Source organism: Otolemur garnettii, unplaced genomic scaffold (genome assembly GCF_000181295.1).
Source record: "Otolemur garnettii isolate 467f Iridium unplaced genomic scaffold, OtoGar3 scaffold00062, whole genome shotgun sequence".
Taxonomy (NCBI): Eukaryota; Metazoa; Chordata; class Mammalia; order Primates; family Galagidae; genus Otolemur; species Otolemur garnettii.
In genome coordinates, this window is record NW_003852457.1 from 10,706,484 (window position 1) to 10,734,170 (window position 27,687).

The 27,687-nt window shown below is 36.8% G+C and overlaps 2 protein-coding genes across 5 annotated transcripts in view; both read right to left on the bottom strand.

Annotated features, from left to right (window-relative positions):
• The window catches only part of CCDC138 (coiled-coil domain containing 138), a 128,345-nt gene extending 118,993 nt beyond the window's left edge, over positions 1-9,352 (bottom strand). For both annotated transcript variants that reach the window (XM_003792897.3, XM_023514936.1), the window contains exons 1-3: positions 9,260-9,352; positions 8,170-8,227; positions 5,928-6,048 (exon numbers count right to left, since the gene is read on the bottom strand). In XM_003792897.3, coding sequence (XP_003792945.1) covers positions 5,928-6,048; positions 8,170-8,227; positions 9,260-9,352 — 272 coding nt within the window. The remainder of the gene's footprint in view (positions 1-5,927; positions 6,049-8,169; positions 8,228-9,259) is intronic.
• Positions 9,353-11,350: 1,998 nt separating this feature from the next.
• The window catches only part of LOC100950429 (E3 SUMO-protein ligase RanBP2), a 99,326-nt gene continuing 82,989 nt past the window's right edge, over positions 11,351-27,687 (bottom strand). Inside the window, exons 25-30 of one of the 3 annotated variants that reach the window (XM_023514935.1) lie at positions 20,687-20,891; positions 19,502-19,603; positions 14,706-14,851; positions 13,424-13,697; positions 12,969-13,303; positions 11,351-12,571 (exon numbers count right to left, since the gene is read on the bottom strand). In XM_023514935.1, coding sequence (XP_023370703.1) covers positions 12,266-12,571; positions 12,969-13,303; positions 13,424-13,697; positions 14,706-14,851; positions 19,502-19,603; positions 20,687-20,891 — 1,368 coding nt within the window. In that variant the 3' untranslated portion in view covers positions 11,351-12,265. The remainder of the gene's footprint in view (positions 12,572-12,968; positions 13,304-13,423; positions 13,698-14,705; positions 14,852-19,501; positions 19,604-20,686; positions 20,892-27,687) is intronic. The other 2 variants (XM_003792896.3, XM_023514934.1) reach the window with 2 other exon arrangements.

Here is a 27,687-nt window from a genome sequence, read left to right on the forward strand (position 1 = left end):
TCACTAGGTTGACTCCTGGGCTGTGGCTCCACCCAGCATCTTACCTTGGCTTGCTACAGAATTCCAATGGGGGCAGAAGAATCTCATTTGAACATCCAGTGGGAGAGAAGAATCTCATTTATCAAAAATCTTACCTTCACAGATCATTTCATATACGATAAACAATGAGTTTGTCTCAAGCAATACCATAAACATTGAGTTTGCCTCAATCAACACCATAAACATTGAGTTTATCTCAAACAGAAAGTCTAAGACTCAAAATTCCAATTTTGGAATGGTACCCCGTCAACCATTTGAGCTCTGAATTTTCCTCGATATAATTTGCCCCTTAGTAAAAACATATGCACAAGAATGGGCCATCCTAGAAAACCTGACATGCCTTTAAACCTTGTATAAATTGAGACATCATAAACCAACTAGGGTGCACAAAGGGGGTCATTCTCCTTGTCTTAATTATTTTCAAAAGATTTCCCTCTCTTTGGAAAGCTCATTTACTACAAATGAAGACAGTTCAGTTCCCATTGCACAAAGGCACAGAAAAGCCAATTGGGATTAATTTTGGGGAAGAGGCAATGAAGACGACCCCTTAGCCAAAAATCACAATCAACAATCTAATGAACTGTCTCAAAGAATCTGAAAACAGCAAACCAATTCCAAACCCAGCAGAAGAGAAACCACCAAGGTGAAACCAGAACAGAAATTAATAACAAAAGAACTATACAGAAAATCAATGAAACAAAGTTGGTTCCCTGAAAAGACAGATAAAACTGACAGACCTTCTGCTAAATCATCCAAAACCAGAAAAGGACCCAAATAAACTCAATCAGAAACTGAAAAAGAGACATTACAACTGATACGACAAAAACACAAAACATCACCCCTGAATACTCCAGAAACACTTCTACGTAAACTAGAAAATATTGAGGAAATGGATGAATTCTTGAAAACAACCTCCCCAAGCTCAAGCAGGAAGAAATGTAACTTCCAAACAGACCATCACCAAGCAACAAAACTGAAGCTGTTGTAAAAAACATTCCTGTGAATAAAGTCCAGGACCAGATGGCTCCACAGCCAAACTTTACCAAGACCTAAAAAGAAGAAAAGGCAGCCACCTTGCAGAAATTACTTGACAACATCGAGAAGGAAAGAATTCTCCCCACCTTGCTCCGTGAAACCAGCATCACCCTGATACCAAAGCTAAGAAAAGACACAATGAAAAAAAGAAAACCACAGACCAACATTCCCCATGCAAAAACTCATCAAAATTCTAGCAAACGAAATTCTGCAATACACAAAAAAAACCCAATCCACCAAGACCAAGTGTGTTCCACCACTGGTCCAGTAGACACAAATCTACAAATGTGACCCACCACATAACCAGAAGCAAAAACAAAGGCCAGATAATTATCAACAGACGTAAAGTACCCAACAAAACTTAGCAGTCTTCATGATAAAAACCGAAGCAAATAGGCTTAGATGGAACATAACTCAAAATTGTGAAAGCCACATGTAACAAACCCATAGCCAACATCATACTCAATGGGGAAAAACTGAAAACATTCCCACATTCCTGGAACCAGATAATGTTGCTCAATGTTGCTCACCATTCTCTCCTCCACTCAGCATAGTACAGAAAATCTCACCCAGAGCAATCGACAGATAAGGAAAGCAAGGGCATCCAAATGGGGACAGAAGAGGTCAAACCATCACTCTGTATCGACAGTATGATCTTATATCTAGAAAACACCAAATGCTGTGCCAAGTAGACTCCAGAATTGATGAATAAATTCAGCAGTTTCAGGATTCAAAATCAACACACACAAATAGCATTCTTATACTCCCCAAAACAGCCAAGCTGAGAACCAAACCAAAGATTCAATGCCCTTCACAACATCAACAGCAACAACAAAAACCCCAAAACACTCAGGAATATATACAACCAAGGAGGCAAGAGACCTCCACAGGGAGAACCATGAGAGAAAATCACAGAGGATGGAAACAAATGGAAAACACATCAGGCTCACAGAATCAACACCATCAAAAACGTCCACACTACCCAAAGTGATCCTAAGATCCCAGGCAATCTCACCTGATCACCAATGTCATTCTTCTGGGTCCAGAAAAATATAATTCCATGTTTCACATGGAAGTAGAAGAGTTCAAACAGCCAAAGCAACTGTAAGTAAAAAGGGCAAGTGGGGGTTCATCACCCTACCAGACTCCAAGCCACACCATGAGGCCACAGCAACCAAAATAGCATGGCACTGGCACAAGAGCAGAGACAGATAAACGGATCAAAACAGAAAGCCCAGATATAAGACCATGCCCTCACTGCTATCTGATCCCCGATAAAGCAGACAACATACACTGAAGAATCCCCATTCAACAAATGGTGCTGGGAGAATGAGATAGCCACATGTAAAAGACTGAGACAGGATCCTCGCTTCTCACCCCTAACAAAAATTAATTCACAATGGACAACAGATTCAAACTCAAGGCATAAAACCATAAAAATTATAGAAGAAAATGCTAGAAAAAATCCTACAGGCATCTGCTTAGGCAAACAATCCATGAAGCCGACTCCAAAGGCAATCACAGCAACACTGAACATCAACAAATGGGAGCCAATCAAACCGAAATGCCTCCACCCAGCCAAGGAAACAATCAACAGAGCAAACAGACAACCCATGGAATAGGAGAAACCTCCACATGCCACACATCCAACAAAGGGCTGAATATACAAAGAACTCATAATAAAAAAAAAAAAAAAAATCAAACAACCCCACAGAAAAAGTGACCAAAAGACACAAACACAAACAGAAGCTTTCCAAAAGACAAACTAATGGCCAACAGACATAGAATGCACCTCCAAATCAAAATTAAGCAACTATCACATTTCCTCACACTCCAGACTAGGTTATCACAATGGAAAAACTCACCAGATAAGTGGTACAAAAAAAAAAAAAAATCAAACACCAATAATATAAGGCATTCTCAATATAATCTAAAATGCTGTACCCTAATACCATTCTCTTTCCAAAGTTTTTTCCTAAGGGTATTTAAAATGGAGCTTTCTTATGTTGCAACAGAACTCACAAACAACAGATAGGACTGAGGACAAATGCCATCGAAAATGGTACTGTACGGGTGTCCCAGATGTCCTGCCAGGTTGGAAGGTAAACCCTTCCCAAATGATGGCCAACAAAACCCACAAATAACAGACAATACAGGAGATCCTCAACACAAAAATGGTGTTCAAACAATGCCTATCAAACAAATGGGAATCTGAAGAGAATAAATGTCACCCCAAATGCCCAGTAAGGCTCCAGCCTCCCCAAATAATGGCCTAGTTCTCCTGTGCCCTGGGAACTGCAAATGAATTCAAACCAAGTTACCTAGTTCCACTCAATCTTGTGAATTCCACCCTGAAAATGTTCCCCCAAACCAAACCAACAGGAAGGTCTGAAAACCCCCCATATGGATAGAATCATGGTCTCGTCATGCACACCAGATTATCTACCCAATAAAAGACCTAGTGTCCAGATCCTTCTCCAATCCATTTCCTTCTCAACAACTCACTTCAAGTTGTGGGAGCTGCATCTACTTCAAGGAGACAGAGACAGACTTTCCCAGAGCTAAACAGGCTCTGGAAGCTGCTGAGGTTGTCTCTTGCTTTCTCAACTCAAACAGAAGTTGCCCTGACCATCGAAGACCCGCAGCTTTAATGTCTCTTACTGCAGTTGTGGGGTGCCATTCCACTGGGGTGCCCACAGGCCCAACCAGGGATGCCGAAATCTGTTACTGGAAAGCTCAACACTTACCCACTAGTCACATCAGAAAAATAGGGACAAGTGGTTTGAGAAGAAGGAAATAGAAGTTTATTAATTCACTGAGAAATGGGGAGGCTGGCAGACTTGTCTCAAAAAATACCAGCCTCCCTCAAATACGTGAAATTTTAACAATATATTTAACCCTGTGTATCTAAAAGAGTATCATTTCAACATATAATCAATATAAAAAATTAAGATATTTTACATTCTTTTATCCATGCTAAATCTTCATAATCCAGTGTATATTTTACACTTATAATATAGCCCATTTCTGACCAACCCCTTTTCAAATACTCAGCTGTTACATGTGACCTGTGGCTACTGTGTTTGAGAACACTGTTCTAAACTGGAGTATAATCAGGAACTGTGGAAAAACTGTCCAATGTTATAAAAATCTTCATAGCCCCATATCTACAAATTATAAAGTTACTCCCAATTTATTAAAAAAAAAAAGATTAAACTATCAAATGTAAGGAAATAATTTCCATGAATTCATAGTACTATAATGCAGTTTGACATGCCTTACCGTATGGTCATTCAAACTCACGTCCAAATCTTTTTTTTTTTTTTTGAGACAGAGTCTCATTACGTCACCCTCGGTAGAGTGCCATGGCGTCACAGCTCACAGCTACCTCAAACTCTTGGGCTTAAGCAATTCTCTTGTCTTGGGCTCCCAGAAGCTGGGGCTATAGGTGCCTGCCATAGCACCCTGCTATTTTTTTTGTTGTCACTGTTGAGCAGGCCCAGGCTGGGTTTGAACCCACCAGCCTTGGTGTATGTGACCAGCACCCTAACCACTGAGCTACAGGCACCAAGCCATCATGTCCAACTCTTAAAGCTTGGTCAAATACCAAACGAGATAGTAATAACAACAATAATGATAACAATAACAGCTAACATTTGAGTGCTTTATTATGTACCCAGTACTGTTCCAAGTGTTTTACATGGATTAACTCATTGAAGAAAAGAGGCTAATTGTTATTAACAGATTTAAGCTCCTAAATATCAATTACATAAATAACATACAGGTATTTCAGGAATAATTGTCTTTTTTTCTCTCTCCATGATTATCTTAACATTTCATTTCATATATGTACCCATCTCTATGACTTTATATTATTTCAAAATGTTTACTCCTTCTCAACACCTTATAGTATTCCCTTCTGCCATATATTTTTGGGATTAAATTATATTCACTTTAAAATTTTATTTTTCCTTAGCTTCCAATGTTTTTATACTGGTTTTATCCATAGCAAATATCATCTTCCCTAAGAAATGCAACGTCTAGCTTTGCATCATTAATATTTTGTAGTTACTATTTACGTAGACTGTCTTCTTTACTCTCTCTCTCAAATACCTACAATATAGTGTTTATAACACTACTGGACAGAGCAACAGATGCTGAATCAAATGATGCTGCATAACAAAGCTGTATTGTGATTTTCTCTCTCTCTCTCTCTCTTTTTTTTGTAAGAAACAGGGTATACAGAACAGACTGGAGGATAGTAGCATGATCACAGCTCACTGTAGTTTCTAATCCTTGGGCTCAAGTGATCCTTCTGCTTGAGACTCTCAAGTAGGTGGGGCTACAGGCATATGCCACCATACTCAGGTAATTTTTTTTTTCATTTTATGTAGAGATGTGGATCTTACTATGTATCCCAGGCTGGTATCAAACTCTTTGCCTCAAGCAATCCTCCCACCTCAGTCTTCCCAAGTGCTAGGACTATAGATGTGAGCCACTGCACCCCCCCCACAGTTTATCATCTTAGTTCCTTTACTCTTTTAATTAAAAAAAAAAAAGGAAGCAGTGTTTTCATTTACATCCTTAATGAATAACCATAAAAATAATTCAACACCTTTTACACTGTGTAAATAGTTTAACTTTTCATTTTGCCACTACACATAATACTAAGCCTCTTCTTTTATCACAGAGATTCTCAGGAAAAATTAGTAAGTTGAGTCTTTTCAACAGTTTAGCAGGCTGTTCATACTACCTCAGGCAAAAGCAAACACGAACACAATCTACCCTTTTCCCTTTCTCAATTTCTTGAGATACTGAGGGGATAGCAACAGTAAGGATTCAACTAACTTTACCAATTCATATTTAAGTGCTTGAAGGAACTGCAAAAAGGTGTTCTATGATGCTTGCTTTCATCGGAGTAACATCTTAATGATGAAACAACTTTATCTCCAGATGAATAGATATCCAAATCTTCTGTCAAAAAAAAAGAAAACACCAGGGATTACACACTACAATCAGACACTAGGTATTTCATTCTAGGCTCCTTTGGCAAGACAGAAAATTTACTGAATGATTTTTTATCTGTGTGTCTGCCTAATGCAAACTAACAAAAAAAAGGACCAAATCTTATATTTATTTAGCACTTCACTGATTACAAAATGCTTTTCCATCCATTATTTTACTTGATCCTAGCAATAACCCTATGAAACAAGCAGAATAGGTGCTTTTAACCCTATTCTATAGGTTAAGAAGCTAAGGATCAGAAAAACTATGCCACCTTTTCCAAATAACACAGCCAGCTAATGTATAACTTGCAAATTCAGAACCTAGACTAAAATACAGAATCCAGCCTTTCTACTTAAAGATGATACCTCTTTGGTGCTCAAATATTTAATAAATTGTTAGCCTACAATTAAATTCAGTAAATAAAAAGAAAAGGACAATTTCTGTGACAAGATTTGAAGTACTTCTAAATGTATAAATCCGGCCAGGCACGGTGGCTTACGCCTGTAATCCTAGATATCTGGGAGGCCCAGGCAGATGGCCTCCCCTGAGCTCAGAGGTTTGAGACCAGCCTGAGCAAGCACAGAACTCTACTTCTAAAAATAGCCGGGTGTTGAGGTGGGCGCCTGTAGTCCCAGCTACTATGGAGGCTAAAGCAAGAGAATCACTTGAGCTCAATAGTTTGAGGTAGCTGTGAGCTATGAAACCACAGCACTGTACTGAGGGTGACAAAGTGAAACTCTGTCTCAAAAAAAAAAAAAAAGAAAAGTATAAACCCTTCTCTAATAGTCATCTTTACTCTCTCGGAAATTTAATGATAATTTAAATTTAACTATAGCTAGACAAGGTGGCTCACACCTGTAATCCTAGCACTCTGGGAGGCCAAGGCAGGTGGATTGCTTGAACTCGCGTGTTGAAGGGCAGCCTGGGCAAGATAGAGACCCTGTCTCTACTAAAAATACAAAAACTAGCCTGGTGTTGTGGCAAACACCTGTAGTCCCAGATACTCAGGAGGCCGAGGCAAGAGGATTGCTCAAGCCCAGAGAGTTTGAGGTTGCTGTGAGCTACAATACCATAGCATTCTACCTAGGGCAATGGCATTAAGACACTGTCTCAAAAATAAATAAATTTAACTAAAATTTTTAGTTATATTTTGGAAGACTGGAAATTTGGGGGCAAATTTCAAACTAAAGTACAATTTTAATTTAAGAGAGTTTAATATAATGGACTCAGTATTATCTGGAATTTTTTTTCATTCTGAAGGAATGTTTCAGAAGAGTGTTTTTCAAATCAAGTCATTAAAGATAATTATACCAGCTTATCCAATTAGCTGGCATAATTCACCAAAGCAAACATGAATAAATGATTCCAAAATTCAAAGTGAAATAGTTTAGGAAAAAAATTGCCACATCTGATGAACATTTAAAGACATACTGTTTTTGCTGCAATTCTCCCAAACATTAATGATTAGACTTACTAGTAACAACATAACCTAAGAAGCACTAATAAATTAATAAACCAGAATTTAATACATATTAACAGATATACATGTTAGCTATAAATTATCACATGACATTATAAGCTCTCCATCTCAATTTTTTTCAAGTACATTTTTTGACAAATTCCTCTTCTAATGTAACAGTTAATATCCTAATGACTTAGGAAAGTTTGTACCTAAATAAAAAACCAAAAAAACCCCATTAGTTTTCTTTACCCAACATAAAGGTTTTTTTTTGGGGGGGGGGGGTTGCTTTTTTTTCCCAGCAGGTGAGTTGTTACACACTCCTTAGCAGGTTCCAACTTCCATGACCACTGTCTCGCTTACTCAATATAGTTTAATGTTTAACATCATCAAGGCTGACATACTATAATTTAAAATACCAAAATAAGTAATTTAATTGGATTTCCAAAAATATCTTAATACATTTACCCCCAGAATCATCATTACTATTAGCTTATTACCAGGATAAAAGAAAGCTCAGTATCACGAGATTTAGCACTGATCATAAGTCTAAACAGTATTTTTTCAAAAACCTCTCAAATTAACCTTGTTAATTTAGCCCCTTTATACAAAATACTCTAATGGCTTACCTAGGGAGGTTAGAGAGCTTCTCTTATATTCAGCCTGATGAAAATCTGAAAATTCATACTAAAAAAAAGACATATTTAATTTGTTTTCTAAGAATCAATTTACTGCCTCAAGTTATTTCCCCACAAATTACATATTAATTACAAAGGCAAAATTATGAAAATTATGGTGGAGAAATGTGGTAGACACCACCTTAACCAAGTGACCAAAGTTAACACCACCAATAATGAGACAAACCAACATCACGTACCTCTTGATTCATCATCAACATCATGTACCTCTTGATTCACCGCCCATCACTCATCTCCCATCCCTGCCAAAAACGCACCACCAGAATCTAATCGAGGTATCTATCCATCAGGCAAACCCACCCTGATGGACCTTCTAATAAATAATTTTACGCTTTTTAAAACTACCAACGTTACTAAAAACAAAGGCATTTCTTCCAGATTGAAGGCAACAAGAGACAACCAAATGGCGCGCCATGGACCGCAGAGTAGTCAAGTTCACTCTTGGACTGGATATGCACCAGGCAAAAATTTTACTACAAAGGACATTATTGAGATAATTAGCAAAACTTAAACATGAACTATAGATTGCTCAGTATCATTGCACCAGTGCTTAATTTCCTAAAAATACTACTGTCCTTATAAAAAAGAATGTCCTTATTTTCAGGAAAAACACTAAATTATTCATATTTAGGAATAAAGACGCATGACGCCATCAAATTGCCCTCAAATTGGGGAAAATGTGTATGGAGAGTGAGAGAACGAATGATAAAGAGAATGTGGCGGGAAAACAACTAGTGAATTCAAGTAAAGGATATTAGGGAGTTCTGCAACTTTTAAGTTTGAAATCATTTAGGTAAGATGCTCTGAAAAAGAAATCTAATCATTTTGCTAAACTCTGCTCGCATTTCAAAGTACAAATTGCACAACTTCTACAACGCCGTACCAATGCTGTGCATAACATTAAGCTTGCGATGGACATCTGCGGGCGTCCAAACCCCAGCAGCCACAGGACCCCACTGAACTGGCTTTCCCAGCAGCCTCCTGCCCCGCAAAGCGGCCCCGACCCTCCTCGAGGCCTCACCTCGACGGGGCAGCTGCCCCTTAGTCCGTAGCGGCTTTTGAGACGCTCCACTACGAAATCCTGCCCCGGCGGCTTGACTACCCTGCGGTCCATGGCGCGCCGCAACCACCGCGGTCTCCCCGGGAACCGCGTTCAAACCCGCGGCTCGGCGCGGTGGAGGCGGGGCTTGCGCTGCGCGCGTGCGTCATGACGTAGATCCGGCCCCTAGGGCTACGTACGGCCGATAGGGCTGTACCTCGCAGATGTCTCCTTAGTCCCGGTTCTCACCTTACAGATGTAGGAGAACAAGTGGCTCCGCGTCTACCCGAGTGTGCCACGGAAGCAGTGCGGCCGACCGGCCCATGTGCGAGCCGAAGGTACAGAGGCTGAATCAGCCTGCAGAGCCCCCCTGCAGCTCGCACTGAATATATTTTAATGTGCAAGTTGGGGGCATTTGCACTTCCCAAAGTATACCTGGCTTTTCATCAAAGGTGGGCTTTGTTAACTGTCATATAAAAGAAAAACATAAAGAAAAGGAATGCTAGGCGTAGAAATTGCAGAGGATTACCTCTTTACTTTCTCTATGTTCCATATGTGGTTAACGGTAACACAATAATTAAAACTTAAGTTCCTTGAAAAAACTGCTTTTTTAAAAAAACAGCTTTTCCTGGGCAGCGCCTGTGCACGGTAAAGGAGTAGGGCACCAGCCCCAAATGCCGGAGGTGGCAGGTTCAAACCCAGGCCCGGCCAAAAACTGCAAAAAAAAAAAACCAAATTTCCCCAGTGCCTACAACTGCCTAGCACTTAGCAGGTGCTCAATATTTATTGCCATGGTTTCCCAACCTGAAAATCTATGTTCAACAGAGACTGAGGGAGACAATTGTACAACCACTTAATGTCTCTTGCTGAACTGTACTGATGTAATCATTTACTCTTCTAAATTGTAACTGTAAACTGCAAGTCTGGAGTAACAAATGAGATTCTATGGATTATTCTTAAAGTTGTCTAAATGCCCAAGTGTTGTAAGATCAATACTTTTAACAAATTAGTTATATGAAAATTGAAAATAATGCTTTTTTGCCATAAAGTACCACTTAAAATGTACAAATAATGAATTACTTTATTCTATCTTTAAGCAGATTTTAATGAGACAATATAAAATCCAATCATCTTTTAAAAAAAGAAAAAAAATACATATTGTGGGTTTATACCACATCAGTGATTAACAAAGAGAAATCACAAAGTCCTTTCCCAAAATGTGACACAAAGACTTTCTTATAAAAATGCCACAAGTCATGGTTAAGCATCTTTGGAATACTAATAATGGAAAAGTCCGTTTACATGTCATTTTGTCAAATTTTTGGTCAAAGTTTTGCTAAAGCTTTCTATTTCATAACTTTAATGTTTTAGGATAGCACAGAAATCCATAAAAAGTCTCTTTAAAAGCACTTACATTTACTTAAGAATTATTCAAAACTCATGACAAAGTCATCAATTGTTCCAGCTAAAAAGTTATAACACACTTTACATCAATTTATATTACATAGGTCTCAAAAGAAACCAATTTGCAATATTAAATGTGCACATATGTAGTCCATGTTCTTTTCATGGTTCAACTAACACATCTGGATATACTGATTTCAAGTATGGTTTGGGGGTCAAGTGGACTGAGTGATGATATTCTATCACCCATTAGGACATTTTCTCCCCTTGTGTATGACTGATAGTTGAACAAGTATTTACTATAGGATACTCTATTTCCAAATTTTCCTAGAATGAGTAAACCTGTCTTTTCTCACTAAACAAAATGAGATAATTTCACTGGGAAGAACATAGGAAGGTGGAAAACAGTCAAAATTCATGATTGGAATGTACAAAATTTTGTTCTCTAACTGGATTCTTTGTAGTTCTATGAATAGGTCAATTAAGAACACCCTCTTTTCCTCAATAGTTTACCTAATATTTGATGCAAGCCATTTCCAAATACTTTTCTGTGTGTATCAAACTTAGAAAATTACATGCTACTTTGAGTTTACTGACTTTGTCTCCTTACATCTAGTACTAGAATGACAACTAGATGCACAAGTAATTAATTATTTTACATGTCATGGCTCTTATGAATTGTCATTCTATTTCTGCTACAAAATTCACCAGAAAAAGAACTGCAACAATCTATTATAAAGCAAATCTTTAACCAAGACCATGGTATGGACTTTCTAAAAATCACTGTGATTCATAGTTTATCACAATAACTGCAAGGAAAAATGCAAAATCTATCATCGGAACCAAGCTGCAGTTTCTGAGGTAGTAGAGACAGATGAAAGTTTAAAAAGGAAAAAACAAAAAAACCCCATAAATACAACCAAGGAAAATAGTCAACTTGTTTAAAATGTAAAAATTAATTTAATACCTTTGAAAAGGCACAGAATGCTACATATTTTAAGAAAGAAAGGTACTCTATTAAAAGTTAACTTATAGCTATACAGGAGGCGTAAAGATTACAGAAGAGCACTTCAGTTAACTCAACCTTCTGTTGCTCTACCTATTCAAAAATGAGTATGCATAAATGAACACAACAAATAGTTAAGATTATCAAATATATTCAAATCTAAAATAAAATTATCAAGTTGTGGTCCCTTTATTTAAATGGTAAGTATATCCATGCAGAAGTCCAAATATCTTAAAAGGAAATAAAATTTAAATTGCATATATCATATTCCTTCAATAGTTTAAGAAGGTCTATTGCTTTTAACAAGATTAATATTGTTCCATTGTAATACAAATATATCAGGAGTACATAAACACAAGTACACCTGAAATACACCAGTGTTAAAACTTTTATTTCATACCATGCAAGGTCAATTATAACACATTAAAAAGTGACAACAGCTATAAGCTGCATTTTTACATTTATACATCAAAAACGTCCATTTTCAAAAGCTGAACATAATTACTATATTGCCTTTAACAGCTAAGCTTCAATTCAACTGCTTATACAGAAAAAATTTACTATGAAAATCAATGATTTTATAGCTGTCCACATTCTGTGATACTTATTCTTTTATTAACAGACCCTTTAGGAGAACCAAATGATTCAATCTTTCTCACAGTATCCATGCCATCCTTAACAAACCCAAACACTACATGCTTAAAGTCCAAATGTTCTGCTTTCTTCAATGTTATAAAAAACTGAGAATTATTGGTATCCCGGCCTCGATTGGCCATGGAGAGTAACCCAGGACCGGTATGTTTCACATCAAAGTTTTCATCTTCAAATTTGTCTCCATAAATTGACTTTCCACCTGTTCCATCATGTTTGGTGATATCTCCCCCCTGCAAAAAGATTTCAGTTAGTAGGAATCCAAATAAAACATTAAAATATACACAGAACTCATCACTACCGGACAAATTTTTAAAAATAACCCAGTAGTGTTAAGAATGCAGTTTGAAAACTAAGAAATATGTATTTTTGGAAAGAAAAATAAAAAATGAAAAGATCTTTTTCCTACCACTCAGATTCTATTAGGTTTCAAGTATTAAAAGTTTAAACTATTTTAGGCAGAAAGTTTTCAGTAGGGGTAGGTAAAGGGGTAGTGACACCAACTAATGTGTGGAATAACTAAAGAAATCTTAGAAAGATAGGATGAGGCCAAGGAAAAACACTCAAATTTCCCAAATTAATCTGGTAGACTCTTCTAGACTTTAATTGTAATACACAGTTAATACTTACCTGACAAACAAAATCTGGAATTACTCTGTGAAAAATGGAGTTCTTGAAACCAAAGCCTTTCTCTCCAGTGCACAGTGCTCTGAAGTTCTCAGCAGTTCGAGAAACAATGTTGGAAAATAGTTCCATGGTTATACGTCCTAGAGGCTCACCATCTGCACTAACATCAAAAAACACCACAGGGTTGGTCTCCTTTGATAATTCTGCTGCCAGTGATACATGTCCTTTCTGGAGTTTCAATAAATTCTGTTGACATTCTTCAAATTTTTTCTTAAAAAAATCAGCCACATCTTTAGTTTTAAATCTCACTGCAAGTTGCTCTACTTTTGCTTCACCATCTGTTGAAGAAAAAAGAAACAGGACCTTTGTGTTAACTGTTATAAATTGTTTCATACCTTTGTTATGGATTTTAGTAAAGTCCACAATATGAAAAGTAGCATCTGAATGTAGAAACTCACCAGCATAATCTGAGGCAGTCCAAACTAAAGCATTATTTGAAACATTTAAGGGTTTTAATTCCATTGTTTTGGTAATAACATGGTTTGCACACACTTTAAAGACCTGGTCTCTTCTCATTAGGATCCGATAGTAGTTCTTCACTGTATGCCAAAGAATCTTTATATCTCCAACACCACGCTCTTTCCACTGATTGACATCCCGATCCCATCTGTAAAGTTTGGCTCTTTCTTTAAACAAAATTTCTTCATCTTCCTCTCCAGATTTTACTTCTACCTGTAATAGTACATAGATTTATTTAAGCAGTTGCTTATAATAAATTCTATAACAAATTCCAAAGATCAAAATTCCTTAAAAGATATTTTCTTTGTGATGATTTTAACAGAACTTCTGTGTTATTAAAATTATATCCTAAAGCTAGGAATACATCTGATTTTGTTGAGGCAGTGAAAAACTGATTTGTCCTTCAAAATCTTTTCTTTAAAAAAAGGGGGGAAAAACCCACTTTAATCCATTTGGAATTTGCACTGGGATTTAACAGGAAACATAGATTCAATGTTACCCTTTCTAGATGGCCACCCAGTGGTCTGAATACTCTTTACTAAAATGCCCCATTTTTTACCTCAAAAAAAAAAAAAAAAAAAAAAAACCATTTTCTTTTACACAGTATTCATTCTCATTCTCTTCTTGGAAATTAAATGCCTTCCTTATAGGACAGAAGAGATTTCAAAAATGTTTATTATGGGGCAGTGCCTGTGGCTCAGTGAGTAGGGCACCAACCCCATATACAGAGGGTGGCGGGTTCAAACCCAGCCCTGGCCAAACAGCAACAACAAAAAATAGCCGGGCGGCTGTAGTCCCAGCTACTCAGGAGGCTGAGGCAAGAGAATCGCCTAAAGCCCAAGAGTAAAGATCTATTTTCACAGTAAAGGTTGTTGTGAGCTGTGATGTCATAGCACTCTATGGAGGGCAACAAAGTGAGATCTGTCTCTAAAAAAAAAAAAGTTTATTATGTTTTAAAAACAAACATGATATTCTACAACATATGAAAAAAATTGCTTTTCCCAACAATTGCATATGGAAATTTACCAAGCAACATTCATATGAAAACTTCAGACAGACAGTGTATACTGAAAGGCTGATGCCCAATAAATTGAGCTTCCATTTCAAATTGTAAATATTCTCAAATGCTAACAACAATATACCTACAATCAAGCCAGGATAAGCTTTAATCTTAAAATGAAAAATGAAGTATTAGTAAAATTTTCATTCCTTAACATTTACCTCTGGTAATGACACTATTGGCTCAAAATGGATATCTTCATTATGAACTACTTCTTCATCACTACCTTCTTCATCCTCGCCAACTTTACTGGTTGATTGTGTTCCAAACACAGTTGCCCCGGTATTTGCCCACTGAAAATTTTTATCTGGTGGATAAATTAGGATATTTAAACATTGGTTTGTTTTTTTTGTTACTGTTCTGAAACACTGTTATATTTTTGCAAGTTTTTTATCCTACTGTTAGAGTATTTCATTAATGCATCTAATTTCCAAATATATAGCTAATAAAAATGTTTAAAATTATATTACTCTGGCAAGTTCAACTCATGTAGTGAGCATAAAGTACATTTAGTACTGTTTTTGCTCAGTCACAAAGATAAGATGGTCTGCCTTAGGTAAACTTCATACTGAACTACATAAGAATTTCCACTAATGAAGTAGGTTCTTGAAAGTACATACCTAAAATTTTGAAAACTTAGCTCAGCTTTCAGAAGTGATCTCTGTCATAAAGTCTTTTATCACATGTGAAAAATAACTTTTGAACCTAAAAATGTCCTTGAACAAGCCAAATCTGCTACTTTCAAACTACCCACAATAGCCTAAACACATGTTTATAACTTCCACACCTCATCTTCTTCCTGAAGAACCTAGTGTTAGAATTTAGATTTCTTGGCCAGGTTGATTGGTAAGTAGCCTTTGGAGAAGGTCTCTGAATTACCCTTTCTTCAGGGGATACTACATTGGTAAGGCTTACCACTTCAGTGCAGGAGACAGTGATGGCCTATCTCCTCCATTCTGAAAGATCCTGAGAACTAAAAGGTTCTTTCTCCATTCCCCTTAACTTACATGGCCCATCCTACCACATTCCCTCCCCACTATCTCAGAGGAAAAAAACATCTCTTTTATCTTTTTATTACTTACAGAACCCTGTAATCTATGCTAAAGACTCGGAAGAAAGGGAAAATGTCACAGAGCACCAAAAAGGTAACTCAGCACCTTAAAGAAAGAACATGTGGATAAATAAATCAACTTTTTTTTTTTTTTGAGACAGAGCCTCAAGCTATCCCCCTGGGTAGAGCGCCATGGCATCACGCTCATAGCAACCTCTAACTCCTGGGCTCAAGCGAGTCTCCTGCCTCAGCCTCCCAAGTAGCTGGGACTACAGGCGCCTGCCGCAACGCCTGGCCATTTTTTGGTTGCAGCCATCATTGTTTTTTGGCAGGCCCGGGCTGGGGATTCGAACCCGCCACCTTAGGTGTATGTGGCTGGCGCCTTAGCCGCTTGAGCCACAGGCGCCAAGCCAATAAATCAACTTCTAATGAAGATTTAATGGAGAAAAAAATTAAATACAAAAAAGGGACATACAGAAGAAATGATTTGAAAATAAGTAAATCACAACCCCAGGCTTTCTGAAAGTAGGAACTGATGATCAGGATAAGAGAAAAATTGGGGTGGCACCCACAGGACACTGGACACACACACTGAGGCTGTTGGGTTTGAGCCCGGCCAGGTCAGCTAAAATAACAATGACAAATGCAAGAAAAAAATAGCCAGGCGTTGGTAGTCCCAGCTACTTGGAAGGCTGAGGCAAGAGAATAGCTTAAGCCCAAGTTTGAGGTTGCTGTGAGCTGTGATGCCACAACACTCTTCTCAGGGCAATAGGATGAGACTCTGTCTTCAAAAAAAAAAGGGAAAAACTCAAAAATATCCAGGATCTTTAACTGGAAATAACCCTAGGATATATGTGGCACAAAAATGTTTAAATTCTTCTAAAACAGTAGTTTTCTGCCTTTGTTGTGTATTAGAACAATTACTTTGTAAAATATCAGTGTCTGGGTGTCACACTCAGAAATGCCAATATAGTTATTCTTTTTAAAAGGGCTCCTGGATAATTTGAAGAGAAAGCCAAAAGCTGAAAACTCCTTCCTTAAAGAGACCAGAAGAGAAAATTTACAAAGTAGAAAAGGTATACATGTGAATAATCAGTATAAATTACAAAATAACAATTCTAGATAAGAGTGCCTAGGAGGCTTCTGTGTGTTTTGCAAAAACATTAAAAAGTCTGAAGCAAATGTGATGAAATAGCAAGCTGTATCAAAGGTGGGTGTAGTTTTGCTTGCATAAGATATATTACACAACATACATGGAATAGTCAACAGACCTGTATGCACAGAATTTTCAGAAAAAAAAATGAACATAAAACACAAAGAAATAAAAGAAAACAAAAGAGGTTCAGTGCCTGTGGCTCAAGAGGCTAAGGCACCAGCCACATACACCTGAGCTAGCAGGTCTGAATCCAGCCCGGGCCTGCCAAACAACAATGATGGCTGCAACCAAAAAACAGCCGGGCATTGTGGCGAGCGCCTGTAGTCCCAACTACTTAGGAGGCGGAGGCAGGAGAATTGCTTGAGCCCAGGAGTTTAAGGTTGCTGTGAGCTGTGATGGCACAGCACTCTACCCAGGGTGACAGCGTGAGGCTCTGTCTCAACAACAAAAAAAAAGGAAACAAAAGAGATAGAAAGATGAACAGATGAAAAGGCAACCACCACACAAATAGTATAATGAAGAGCCAAGAGCAGTGACTCTAAGTCTAAAAGTAAACAAAAGAAGTTTAAAGACCAAAGAGACCATCTAATGCCAAGTACAGAGGTACATATTAAAAAAAATTAAAAAAAAATCCACATTCTCAAACTCTTAAATCCTACAGGCTTCACTAAATGCAGAAGAAAGAAGATAGAAACTAAATCATCTGAAATATGCAAGTATGAAAATTCTCTATGAAAATCTAAAAGAAAACTGCAGAGCACTTATAGTTTCAAATAATTATTTTTAACAAACACATCTAAAAAGTAAGCATTCCACATACAAGAAATTTAACAAAAATAACAAAATTTAAAGCTAAATAAAAACAAAAGTAGAATCGCTAAAGCCCAAAGCGGCTTCCTTTAAAAGTATACAAACTCCTGCCAAACACAAGAACAAAACAAAGTGAGAATGTTTGAAAATGAAATACAAGCTTTTCTAACATATAATCTTGTTAAGAATGACAAGTAGGCCAGGCACATTGGTTCATGTCTACAATCCTAGCACTTTGAAAGGCCAAAATGGGAGGATCCCTTAAGCTCAGGAATTGGAAACCACCCTGAGCAAAAGCAACATCTTGTCTCCACTAAAAATAGAAAAGTTAGCTAGGTTTGTGGCAGATACTTGTAGTACCAGCTACTTGGGAGAGTGAGGCAAGAGGATTGCTTTGAACCCAGGAGTTTGAGTTTGCTGTGAACTAGGCTGATGCCATGGCATTCTAGCCAGGGCAATAGAGTAAGACACTGTCTCGGTGGAAAAAAAAGGAAAAGGCTCAGCACCTGTAGCTCAGTGGCTAGGGTGCTAGCCACATATACCTGGGCTGGTGGGTTCGAACCTAGCCCAGGTCTGCCAAACAACAATAACAACTACAACAAAAAAATAGCTGAGCACTGGGCATTGTAGTCCCAGCTACTTGGAAGGCTAAGGCAAGAGAATCGCTTAAGCCCAAGAGTTTGAAGTTGCTGTGAGCTGTGATGCCGTAGTACTCTACCAAGGGTGACATAGTGAGACTCTATCTTAAAAAAAGAATGGCAAATAAAGGCGACGCCTGTGGCTCAAAGGAGTAGGGCGCTGGCTCCAAACACCAGAGGGGGCGGGTTCAAACCCAGCCCCGGCCAAAAACTGCAAAAAAAGAATGGCAAATAGTAGTGAGAAGTGAGTGTGTAAGGCTTAGTAAGGCATGGCTCCCTTTTGATAATTTTAAGTCTTATCTATTTCCTAATTCTGAGCATAATATTGACATAGTACTTTTAAAAGGTACACTGAATAACAAGCAGCCTAACAATTTTTATTTGGCTTTATTTTGGTGAATAATTACATCCAGTGCATGGTTGTACTTATTTGACATAATACTTTTGATTTCAAGCTACTTAATAAATTAAAACAAAAATAAACAGTATCAGTGAAGCCATGAATTCTAACATTACATCATATCTGAAGGTATTTTAAACACCTATGTGTTTCTGTAGGTGACAGGAGCTATCAAAAAATGTAAATATTTAAGTGGGAAGAACAGTATTCTGAGAATTGTATTCATCATTAAAGCATATATCTTCAAGAAAATTTATTCCGCACATCAAACATCTTGTACAAGATCAATGTAGGTAGTGCCATCATCACAGATATGAAACGCATTACAAGAATAAGAAAACACTATACAATGAACGGCCATATGGAGATAAACTTGAAATAATAAAGGAAGTGGATTACTTTCTACAAATGCTACCAAAGTGGATTAAAAGTAGAAACAACACTGAAAGACAGAAAAGCTAAGCACAGTAATTAGCATCACCCTAATATTGAACTCCACAGAAAGTGCAAAACAGAAAACTACAAAACCAAAAAAAAAAAAAAAAAAGAGGAAACTACAAAATCACCTCTTAAAAATGTAAATTAAAAAATCGTGAAATATCCACAAGTCGTATCTAAAAATCAGGTCAAAAGAACAATGTTATCAAAGTCAGGATAATCCCAAGGTGAAAAATGATTCCGCACATCAGGATGAGGAGGACTATCAGAATGACTTACACTAAATTAGAGATAACTTTTATGATTTTATTAATAAATGTCCAAAATAAAATGTAGAAGCCCTTCATTATTGAAACATTAAACAAACTGGGGGAAGGGGTAGAGGAAGAATCTCCCAATTGAGTTATAACATTGTAATAAATGACTGTTTATTTCACTTGTGCTAAAATATCTCCTAATCTTACCTTTAGAACCAAAAGCAAAATCTCCAGAATTACTGGAAGCCAAGTCTGCAAATGACAGCCCTGTGCTACTTCCAAATCCAAATGAAACTGTTTTGCTTTCTACTGGCAAAAGGAAAAGAACAATTTAATATTTCATTTAAACATCAAAGCTTTACCCAGGTCTCAGAAAGAACAGTAGGCCTTCTATACTATAGGACCGGGGGTAGGGTGGGGTGGGTGGTGGGGGTGGTGGAATAGTGTTAGCATTCATATTCTAGTAAGTTACAAATATAACCAATTCCGAGCTTCTTCAATATTATTAACTTTATGGGTACCATATAGAAATACAGACCTATCTATATTAAGGCAGATATAGAACTATACAGTTTCAGCTTTCTATAAAAATAGAAACAACACTGAAAAAGATGGAAAGCAACTACAGTTTATATGCTTTAAAACAAGCATTCAGCCAAAGGCAGGGTTTTAGGAAGTATCTGTTTAAAACTTTGTGTTCTGTATTATAATAAGCTCATAAAAACTAAACATCCCATTTACACCTGGGCATTAGGACTTTCGGGTTCTTAATTCTGCCAACGTGTAACTGTGTGATCTCTCAAAGTCTTGTGCCTTACTTTCCTCATTTGAAAATGTATTGAGTTTTTAGGTGTGAAGTTACCTTCCTCTTCTAACACATTAAGACTCTGAACCATCTACATAAATATACTATTTGTAATGTTTAAAACTGTTTCTTAAAAAAAAAAATCAGGTAATGTAGACAAGGTAAACACATAAAAAAATGCAGTTTTAAAAGATACTTCCCACTTACTCCTCCCAAAAATTGAAATGGAAAAACAAAGGAGAAAGCAATACAACATATTAGTTACTATTAACTGAATACTAGTAAGTTTTAAGGCTGGTAGAGAAAGTCATCTAAGTAGTACCAAAAAATTTTATACCTACATTGTAGTATTTCTATAATTATGTTGCATATAATTAAAATATTTAAAATATGCTCAAGTGATAATATAATTCAAATAATATTCAACTGAAAAGACTTTCGCAAAGGAAATTACCACGTAAAGAAACTACTGCCTTTTAATATCAGGCTAGTTCAGAGTCATAATGCTTTGTATTCCCTAATAATCATATCTCTATCAATAAAAACACTTTTTTTTTTTACTCTTTGCCTCACGTATGAAGTTTTACCTTGGCTTGTAGAATCTGCATCAATTTCCTTTCTAGCAGACAAATCTACAGGTTTGTCTGCAGTTTCAGAAGACACAAGTGGTGAACTAGGAGATTTGTTAACAGACTCAGGTTCTTCAGATTTACTGAAAAAAGGTACTGTTACTTCAGTCCCACCTGTACATGCACTTTTGGCTGGGCTAGTTACTTCTTCACTGGGAGGTTTCTGCAAAGAGGAAGTAATAAAACATGCCATTAAATACTAATTTACAAAAATAATGAAATAACTGATTTCAAAAGAAACTGAAGACTTGTACTTCCAGACAAGATGGAACAACTATAAGAAGCCTCAGGGCCAGACACAGTGGCTCACGTCTGCCTATAATCCTAGCACTCTAGGAGGCTGAGAGGGGAGGATCACTTGAAGCCAGGAGTTCCAGACCACCTGAGCAAGGGTAAGAACCCATCCCCATGAAAAAGAAAAACTTTAGCCAATATACATGTGCTTGTAGTCCCAGCTCTTCGGGATACTGGGGCAGTCAGTTTGCCCCGGGAGTTTGAGGTTGCAGCTGTACTGTGCTATGATGACACCACCACACTCCAGCTTAAGTAACAAAGCAAAACTTTGTCTCAAAAAAAAGAAAAAAAAAAAATTACCATCTTACTCAAGCTCATCTACCTTATACCTGAGGCTTGGTTGGGAGGTTGGTAACTGCAGCACAGCCTCTAGGGTTTCTCCAGTCTCCCACCCCTAGTCCAAGGGCGCTGCTCCAACCCCCAGACCAGCAATGCTGCCTGGTGGTATAAGACAGTTCCTCCACCTCACTGTTGCTTCCACTCTTGGAATTTGATATTTAATTTTTTAAAAATATACCCAGATAACATCATAAGATCAAGAGCAGGGCAACACAAAAATGTACATTCTCACCACTTTTATTCAACATCATACTAGAAAGTCTAACAAGATAAAACAAAAAAAATAATAAAATAAAACAAAAGGAAATAAAAGGCATGAAGATTATAAAGGTAAAAAATAAAACTGTCTTTGTTCACTGATGACATGATTGGCTATATTAAAAAAAACCCACAAAGAATAGGCAAGGAACTCCTGGGACTAATATTGATTATTAAAGTTTTACAAAATAACAAGTGAATATACAAAAGTCAACTGCCTTTTAATAAACCAGCAACAAATAAGAATTTGAAACCAAAAACACAGTACCATTTACATTAGCACAAAAACCCAAAACTGGATTAAAATGCCAAAATATGTATACTTACAAAGAAAACTATAAAATTCTGATAAAATAAATAAAAGAAAATGTAAATAAATGGAGACATACTCCATGTTCAATACTGTGATGATGTCAACTCTTCTCAACTTGACCTACAGAATTAACACAATTCCAATCAAAACCCCATCTAGTTATTTTGCAGGTATGGGCAAACTTATTCTAAAGTTTATATGGAAAGATAAAAGACACAAAATAGACAAAAACAATACTAGGTCTGACACCATAAAACTCTAAGACTTACTACAGGGTGTCCCAAAAGTTGCCCCTAAAGTCATTATACATACACAAAAATAAAGGTAAAAAGCTAAAATAACTTTAGAAAATATTAACTACAAAATTTTATAAAGAGGTGGTCAACACAGAATATTTTATTAAATTTTAGAGATTTTATAATATTTTGCAAACTGGATATATTTAGCCATAATACCCCATTTTCCTATGTATGGTAACTTCAGAGGTGACTTTTGGGATGCTCTGTATTGACCTTCCATCATCAGGATAGATAGTATTAGTGAAAAAATAGGCAAATAGATGATGGAACAAAACAGAGAGCCAAGAAACAGACCCACACAAATATACGCAAGGAAATTCAACGAACTGTCTTTTCCAGAAGTAGTGCAAAAACAACTGGACAATGTGTACAAAAAAATAAATCCATACAGGCTGGGTGCAGTGGCTCATGCCTGTAATCCCAGCACTCTGAGAGGCCAAGGCTGGAGGATCCCTCAAGCTCAAGAGTTTGAGACCACCCTGAGCAAGAGTGAAACCCCATCTTTAATAAAAGCAGAAAGATTAGCTAGGTGTTGTGGCTGATGCCTATTGCTCCAGTTACTTGGGAGGCTGAGGCAGGAGGATCGCTTGAGCCCAGGAGTCTGAAGTAGCTGTGAGTTGAGCTGATGCCATGGCACTCTAGCCTAGGCAACAAAGTGAGACACTGTATGAATAATAAATAAATAAATAAATCCATGCACAGATTTTGTATCTTTCACAAAAAATATTAAAATGCATTAAAGACATAAATATGAAGTGTAAAACTTATAAAACTTCTAGAATAAAATATAGGAGCAAATCCAGGTGACTTTAGGTTTACTAATAATTTTTTTGATAAAACACCAAAAGCAAGATCCATGAAAGAAAAAAATTGCTAAGTTAGATTTCACTAAAAACTGCTATTTTGTGAAAGACATTGTTAAGAAAATTAAAAGACAAGCCATGTAACCAGGAGAAAATACCTATAAACACCTATCTGGTAAAGGACTTGTATCCAAAATCTACAAAGAATCATGGAGACTAAAAGACAGTGACACTTTTGAAGTGCTGAAAGAAAACTGTGAACCAAATGAAAGTTCTATAGGTAGGCCAAAAATAGTAGAGGGAATCCTAGAATGCTTGGAATGAAAAAATACAGAAAATGGTAAATATCTGTGATAAATAAACTGTTGTTCACTTTTTAGGTTTTTAAAAATATGATTGTGGAATGCAAAATTTGGTAAAATTTTTGATGTATGTAGATATAATTCACAATAACTACCATCATAAAGGAAGAGTGTTAAAAATATATATATAGTTCTAATGCTTCTATATTTTACTTGAAAAGAAAAAATAATAATTCTAAATAGTTTCTGTAAAGTTTCATGTATATATTATAAATTCTATTAGCAAGCACTAAAAAAATTACATGAATAGTTAAAATTATAGAAAATTTTAGAAGAATTCTGAATACTATTAAAAAATTAGTTCAAAAGAGGACAGGAAAGAGAAATCAGAGTAATGGAAAATAGAAGGAATACACAGAAAACTAAAAATAATTTGGTTTGATTATCCAGTCTCAGGATCTAAAGAAAAAAGACTGAAGAACCTACAATCCCATTACTAGGCATCCACCCAGAAGAAAAGAAATCATTTTATCATAATGACATTTGCTCTAGATGTTTATTGCAGCTCAATTTACAATTGCCAAAATGTGGAAACAACCTAAATGTTCACCAAGCCAAGAATGGATTAACAAACTGTGCTATATGTATACCGTGGAATACTATTCAGCCATTAAAAAGATGGGGACTTTGCATCTTTTATATTAACTTAGATGGAGTTGAAATACATTCTTCTTAGTAACAGTATCATAAAAATGGAGAAGGAAGAATCCAATGTACTCAATACTAATACAAAGCCAGTAGACAATCTAATATACACCCACATAAGAGAAAAACTCAAATCAATTCAAGGTGGGGGCAGGGGAACAAGGGAGCACAGAGAGAAGAGGGAGGGGGATGGGTGTGCTCCCACTTCAAGGGCACAATGGTAAGGTATATGGCACACCTCAATTATAAGAAGGACTCTACCTAACAAATGCAAATATTGTAACCTAATTCTTTATACCTTCAAATTAACCTGAAACAATAAAAATTTTTAAAACAACTTTTTAAAATTGACAACTAAACAAGCCTTCACAGACCTATGTGACACCATCAAGCATATCAATACTTGTTTTGATGGTGTCACATATGCTTAATTGGGGTCCGGGGGCAAAAAGAATTATCTGAATGTCTGAAAACATCCATTGGAGAAAAACAGTCTACACATTCAAGATGCTTTATGATCTCCAAGATAAACTTAAAATCATATGTACCCGCACACATCATAGTCAAACTGTAACAAAACAAATACTAAGAAATCCTCAAAATAGGAAGAGAAAAAATATCTTGTCACATACAAAGGATCTTCAACAAGATTATAGCAATCTTCTCTCATCAGACACTATAGAACCCAGAAAGCAGTGGGATAACACATTCAAAGTGCTAAAAGAAAGTCAATCAAGAATTTCTACAGATAGCAAAACTATCACCAAAAACTAAAAAGCAGGGTGGCGCCTGTGACTCAGTGGGTAGGACGCCAGCCCCATATACCAAGGATGATAGGTTTGAACCCGGCCCCGGTCAAACTGCAGCAACAACAACAATAACAACAACAAATAGTCAGTGTTGTGGTGGGCACCTGATCACATGAGCCAGCTACTCGGGAGGCTGAGGCAAAGAGAACAGCCTAAGCAAAGGAGCTGGAGGTTGCTGGGAGCTGTGACATCACAGTACTCTACAGAGGACGGTAAGGTGAGACTCTGTCTCAAAAAAATAAAAAGTAAATTAAGACATCTCAGTTAAGGAAAAACTGAAATAATTTATTGCCAGGAGAAAATCTAGGTGACCTTGGGTTTAGTAATGATTTTTTAGATCTGCTTTACAAGAAATACTAAAGGAGTTCACAGGATGAACTGAAAAGACATAGATTTACCGCAAATCCACACCAAGATATAAAGATAGTAATGATAGTAAGCAAACATAATTTTTGTTTTTAAGATGGTCTCACTCTATTGACCCAACTAGAATGCAGTGGCATCATCACAGCTGAATGCAACCTCAAACTCCTGGGCTCAAGCCATCCTGCTGCCTAAGTCTCCTTAGCAGCTGGGACTACAGGTGCCCATCACCATATTTGGTTAATTTTTTCTATTTTTAGTAGAGACAAGGTCTTGTTCTTGCCTACGCTGATCTTAAACCCTTGAGCTCAGGCAATCTTCCCCTGTCAGCCTCAGTGAGTGCTAGGATTACAGGTGTGAGCCACTGCACTGGCCAGAAAACATAATTTTTTTTGGTAATTCTTTCCTTCTCTTGTCATTTAAAAGACAACTATGTTAATGAGCTATAAGGTATTTTAGGGCCAAGACTAGGAGCTCATGTCTGTAATCCTAGTACTCTGGGAGGCTAACACAGGAGGATCACATGAGCTAAGGATTTTAGGACTAACCTAAGCAAAAGCAAGACCCCATTTCTACTAAAAATAGAAAACTTAGTTGGGCATTATATTATGTCAGGTACCTATAGTCCCAGTTAGTAGGGAGGCTGAAGCAAGATTGCTTGAACCCTAGAGTCTGAAGTTACCGTGACTACAGATGCCACAGCACTTAAGCCTGGGCAACAGAGTGAAACCATCTCCCCCCACCCCGCAAAAAAGCCAAAACTGAAATAATTTATTGCTAGGAGAAAAAGAACTGACAGCAAACAAACAGAAAGAGCAACCAAACTTTACTGTGAACAACATAATACATATTCTTCTCAAGTTCACAGGACAATTCTCTAGGATAGAACATACACCAAGTCCATACAACAATCTTTAATAAATTCAAAAGGATTCAAATCATACACAGTATCTTCAATGAAATGGATAACAGAAGGAAAATTCACAGTACATAGAAATTAAGCAGTACATTCTTAATTAGCCAATTGGTTAAAGCAAAAATCACAAAGAAAATTAGAACATAATTTGAGATGAACAAAAACGAAAACATACCAAAACTTACTGAATGCAGCTAGAGCTATGGGGGATACGTATAGCTAGAAGTGTTCATATTTAAAAAGATTACAGGCTCAGCGCCTGTGGCTCAAGTGGCTAAGGTGCCAGCCACATACACCTAAGGTGGCGGGTTCGAATCCAGTCCGGACACACCAAACAACAATGATGGCTGCAACCAAAAAATGGCCAGGCGTTGTGGCGGGCGCCTGTGGTCCCAGCTACTTGGGAGGCTAAGGCAGGAGACTCGCTTGAGCCCAGGAGTTGGAGGTTGCTGTGATCTGTGATGCCACAGCACTCTACCCAGGGGAACAGCTTGAGGCTCTGTCTCAAAAATAAATAAATAAATAAATAAAAAGATTACAAATCAATAATCTTCTATCTTAAGATGCTAGAAAATAAAGAACAGATTTAACTCAAAAAGCAGAGGATAGAAATAAAAGACTAGAGCAGAAATAGAGGATCAAAAAAATCAATGGAAACAGAACCGAGAGATTGACAAAGTATAAGAGGCAAAAACTGACAGACAAATCCACAATTTTGCTTGATGGCCTATCTCTCAGTAAGCGACAGATCTGAGAAGGAAAAAGAGTTAGCAGGGATATATATTAGATATGAATAACATATCGACCAATTTGACCTATTTATAAAATGCTACTCGTGTAAAAACAGCAAACTACTCATTCTTCTTAGAGCACATGAAACATTAACTAAGACAGACTTCACCAAATTTATAAGAATTGAACTTATTCAAAATCTTTTCATTGACTGTAACAGAATTAAACCAGAAATCATTAACAGAATTATAGGTGGAAAATTACCAACTATTTGGAAATGGCATATTACTATCAAACGCATCCATCAAAAAGAATGTCTCAAAGAAAACAGGAAAATATTCTGAATTGAATGAGAGAGAAAATACGATATATTTAAACTTTGGAGAATCCACTTAAACAGTATTTAAAGGGAAGTTTCCAATATTAAACACTTATATTAGAAATGAAAAATAGTCTTAAATCTGCAATTTAAGCTTCCACTTTAAAAAAACTAGAAAAAAAGCAAAACAAACCCAAGGAAAGAAGGAAATAGTAAAAGACAGAAGTCAATTATGATGGATACAGGAAAAATGGATTTAAAAAAGAAAATGAAGCTAAAATCTGTTTCTACTGAAAAAGAGAATCAATGAAATTGAACCTCTAACCAGGTCAACCAAAAGTATCAGGAAGAAAAGATGGAATATTTTTTCATTCCTGAAGCACAGACTTTTTTTTTTTTTTTTTTTTTTTTTGAGACAAAGCCTCAAGCTGTCCCCCTGGGTAGAGTGCTGTGGCATCACAGCTCACAGCAACCTCCAACTCCTGGGCTCAAGCCAGTCTCCTGTCT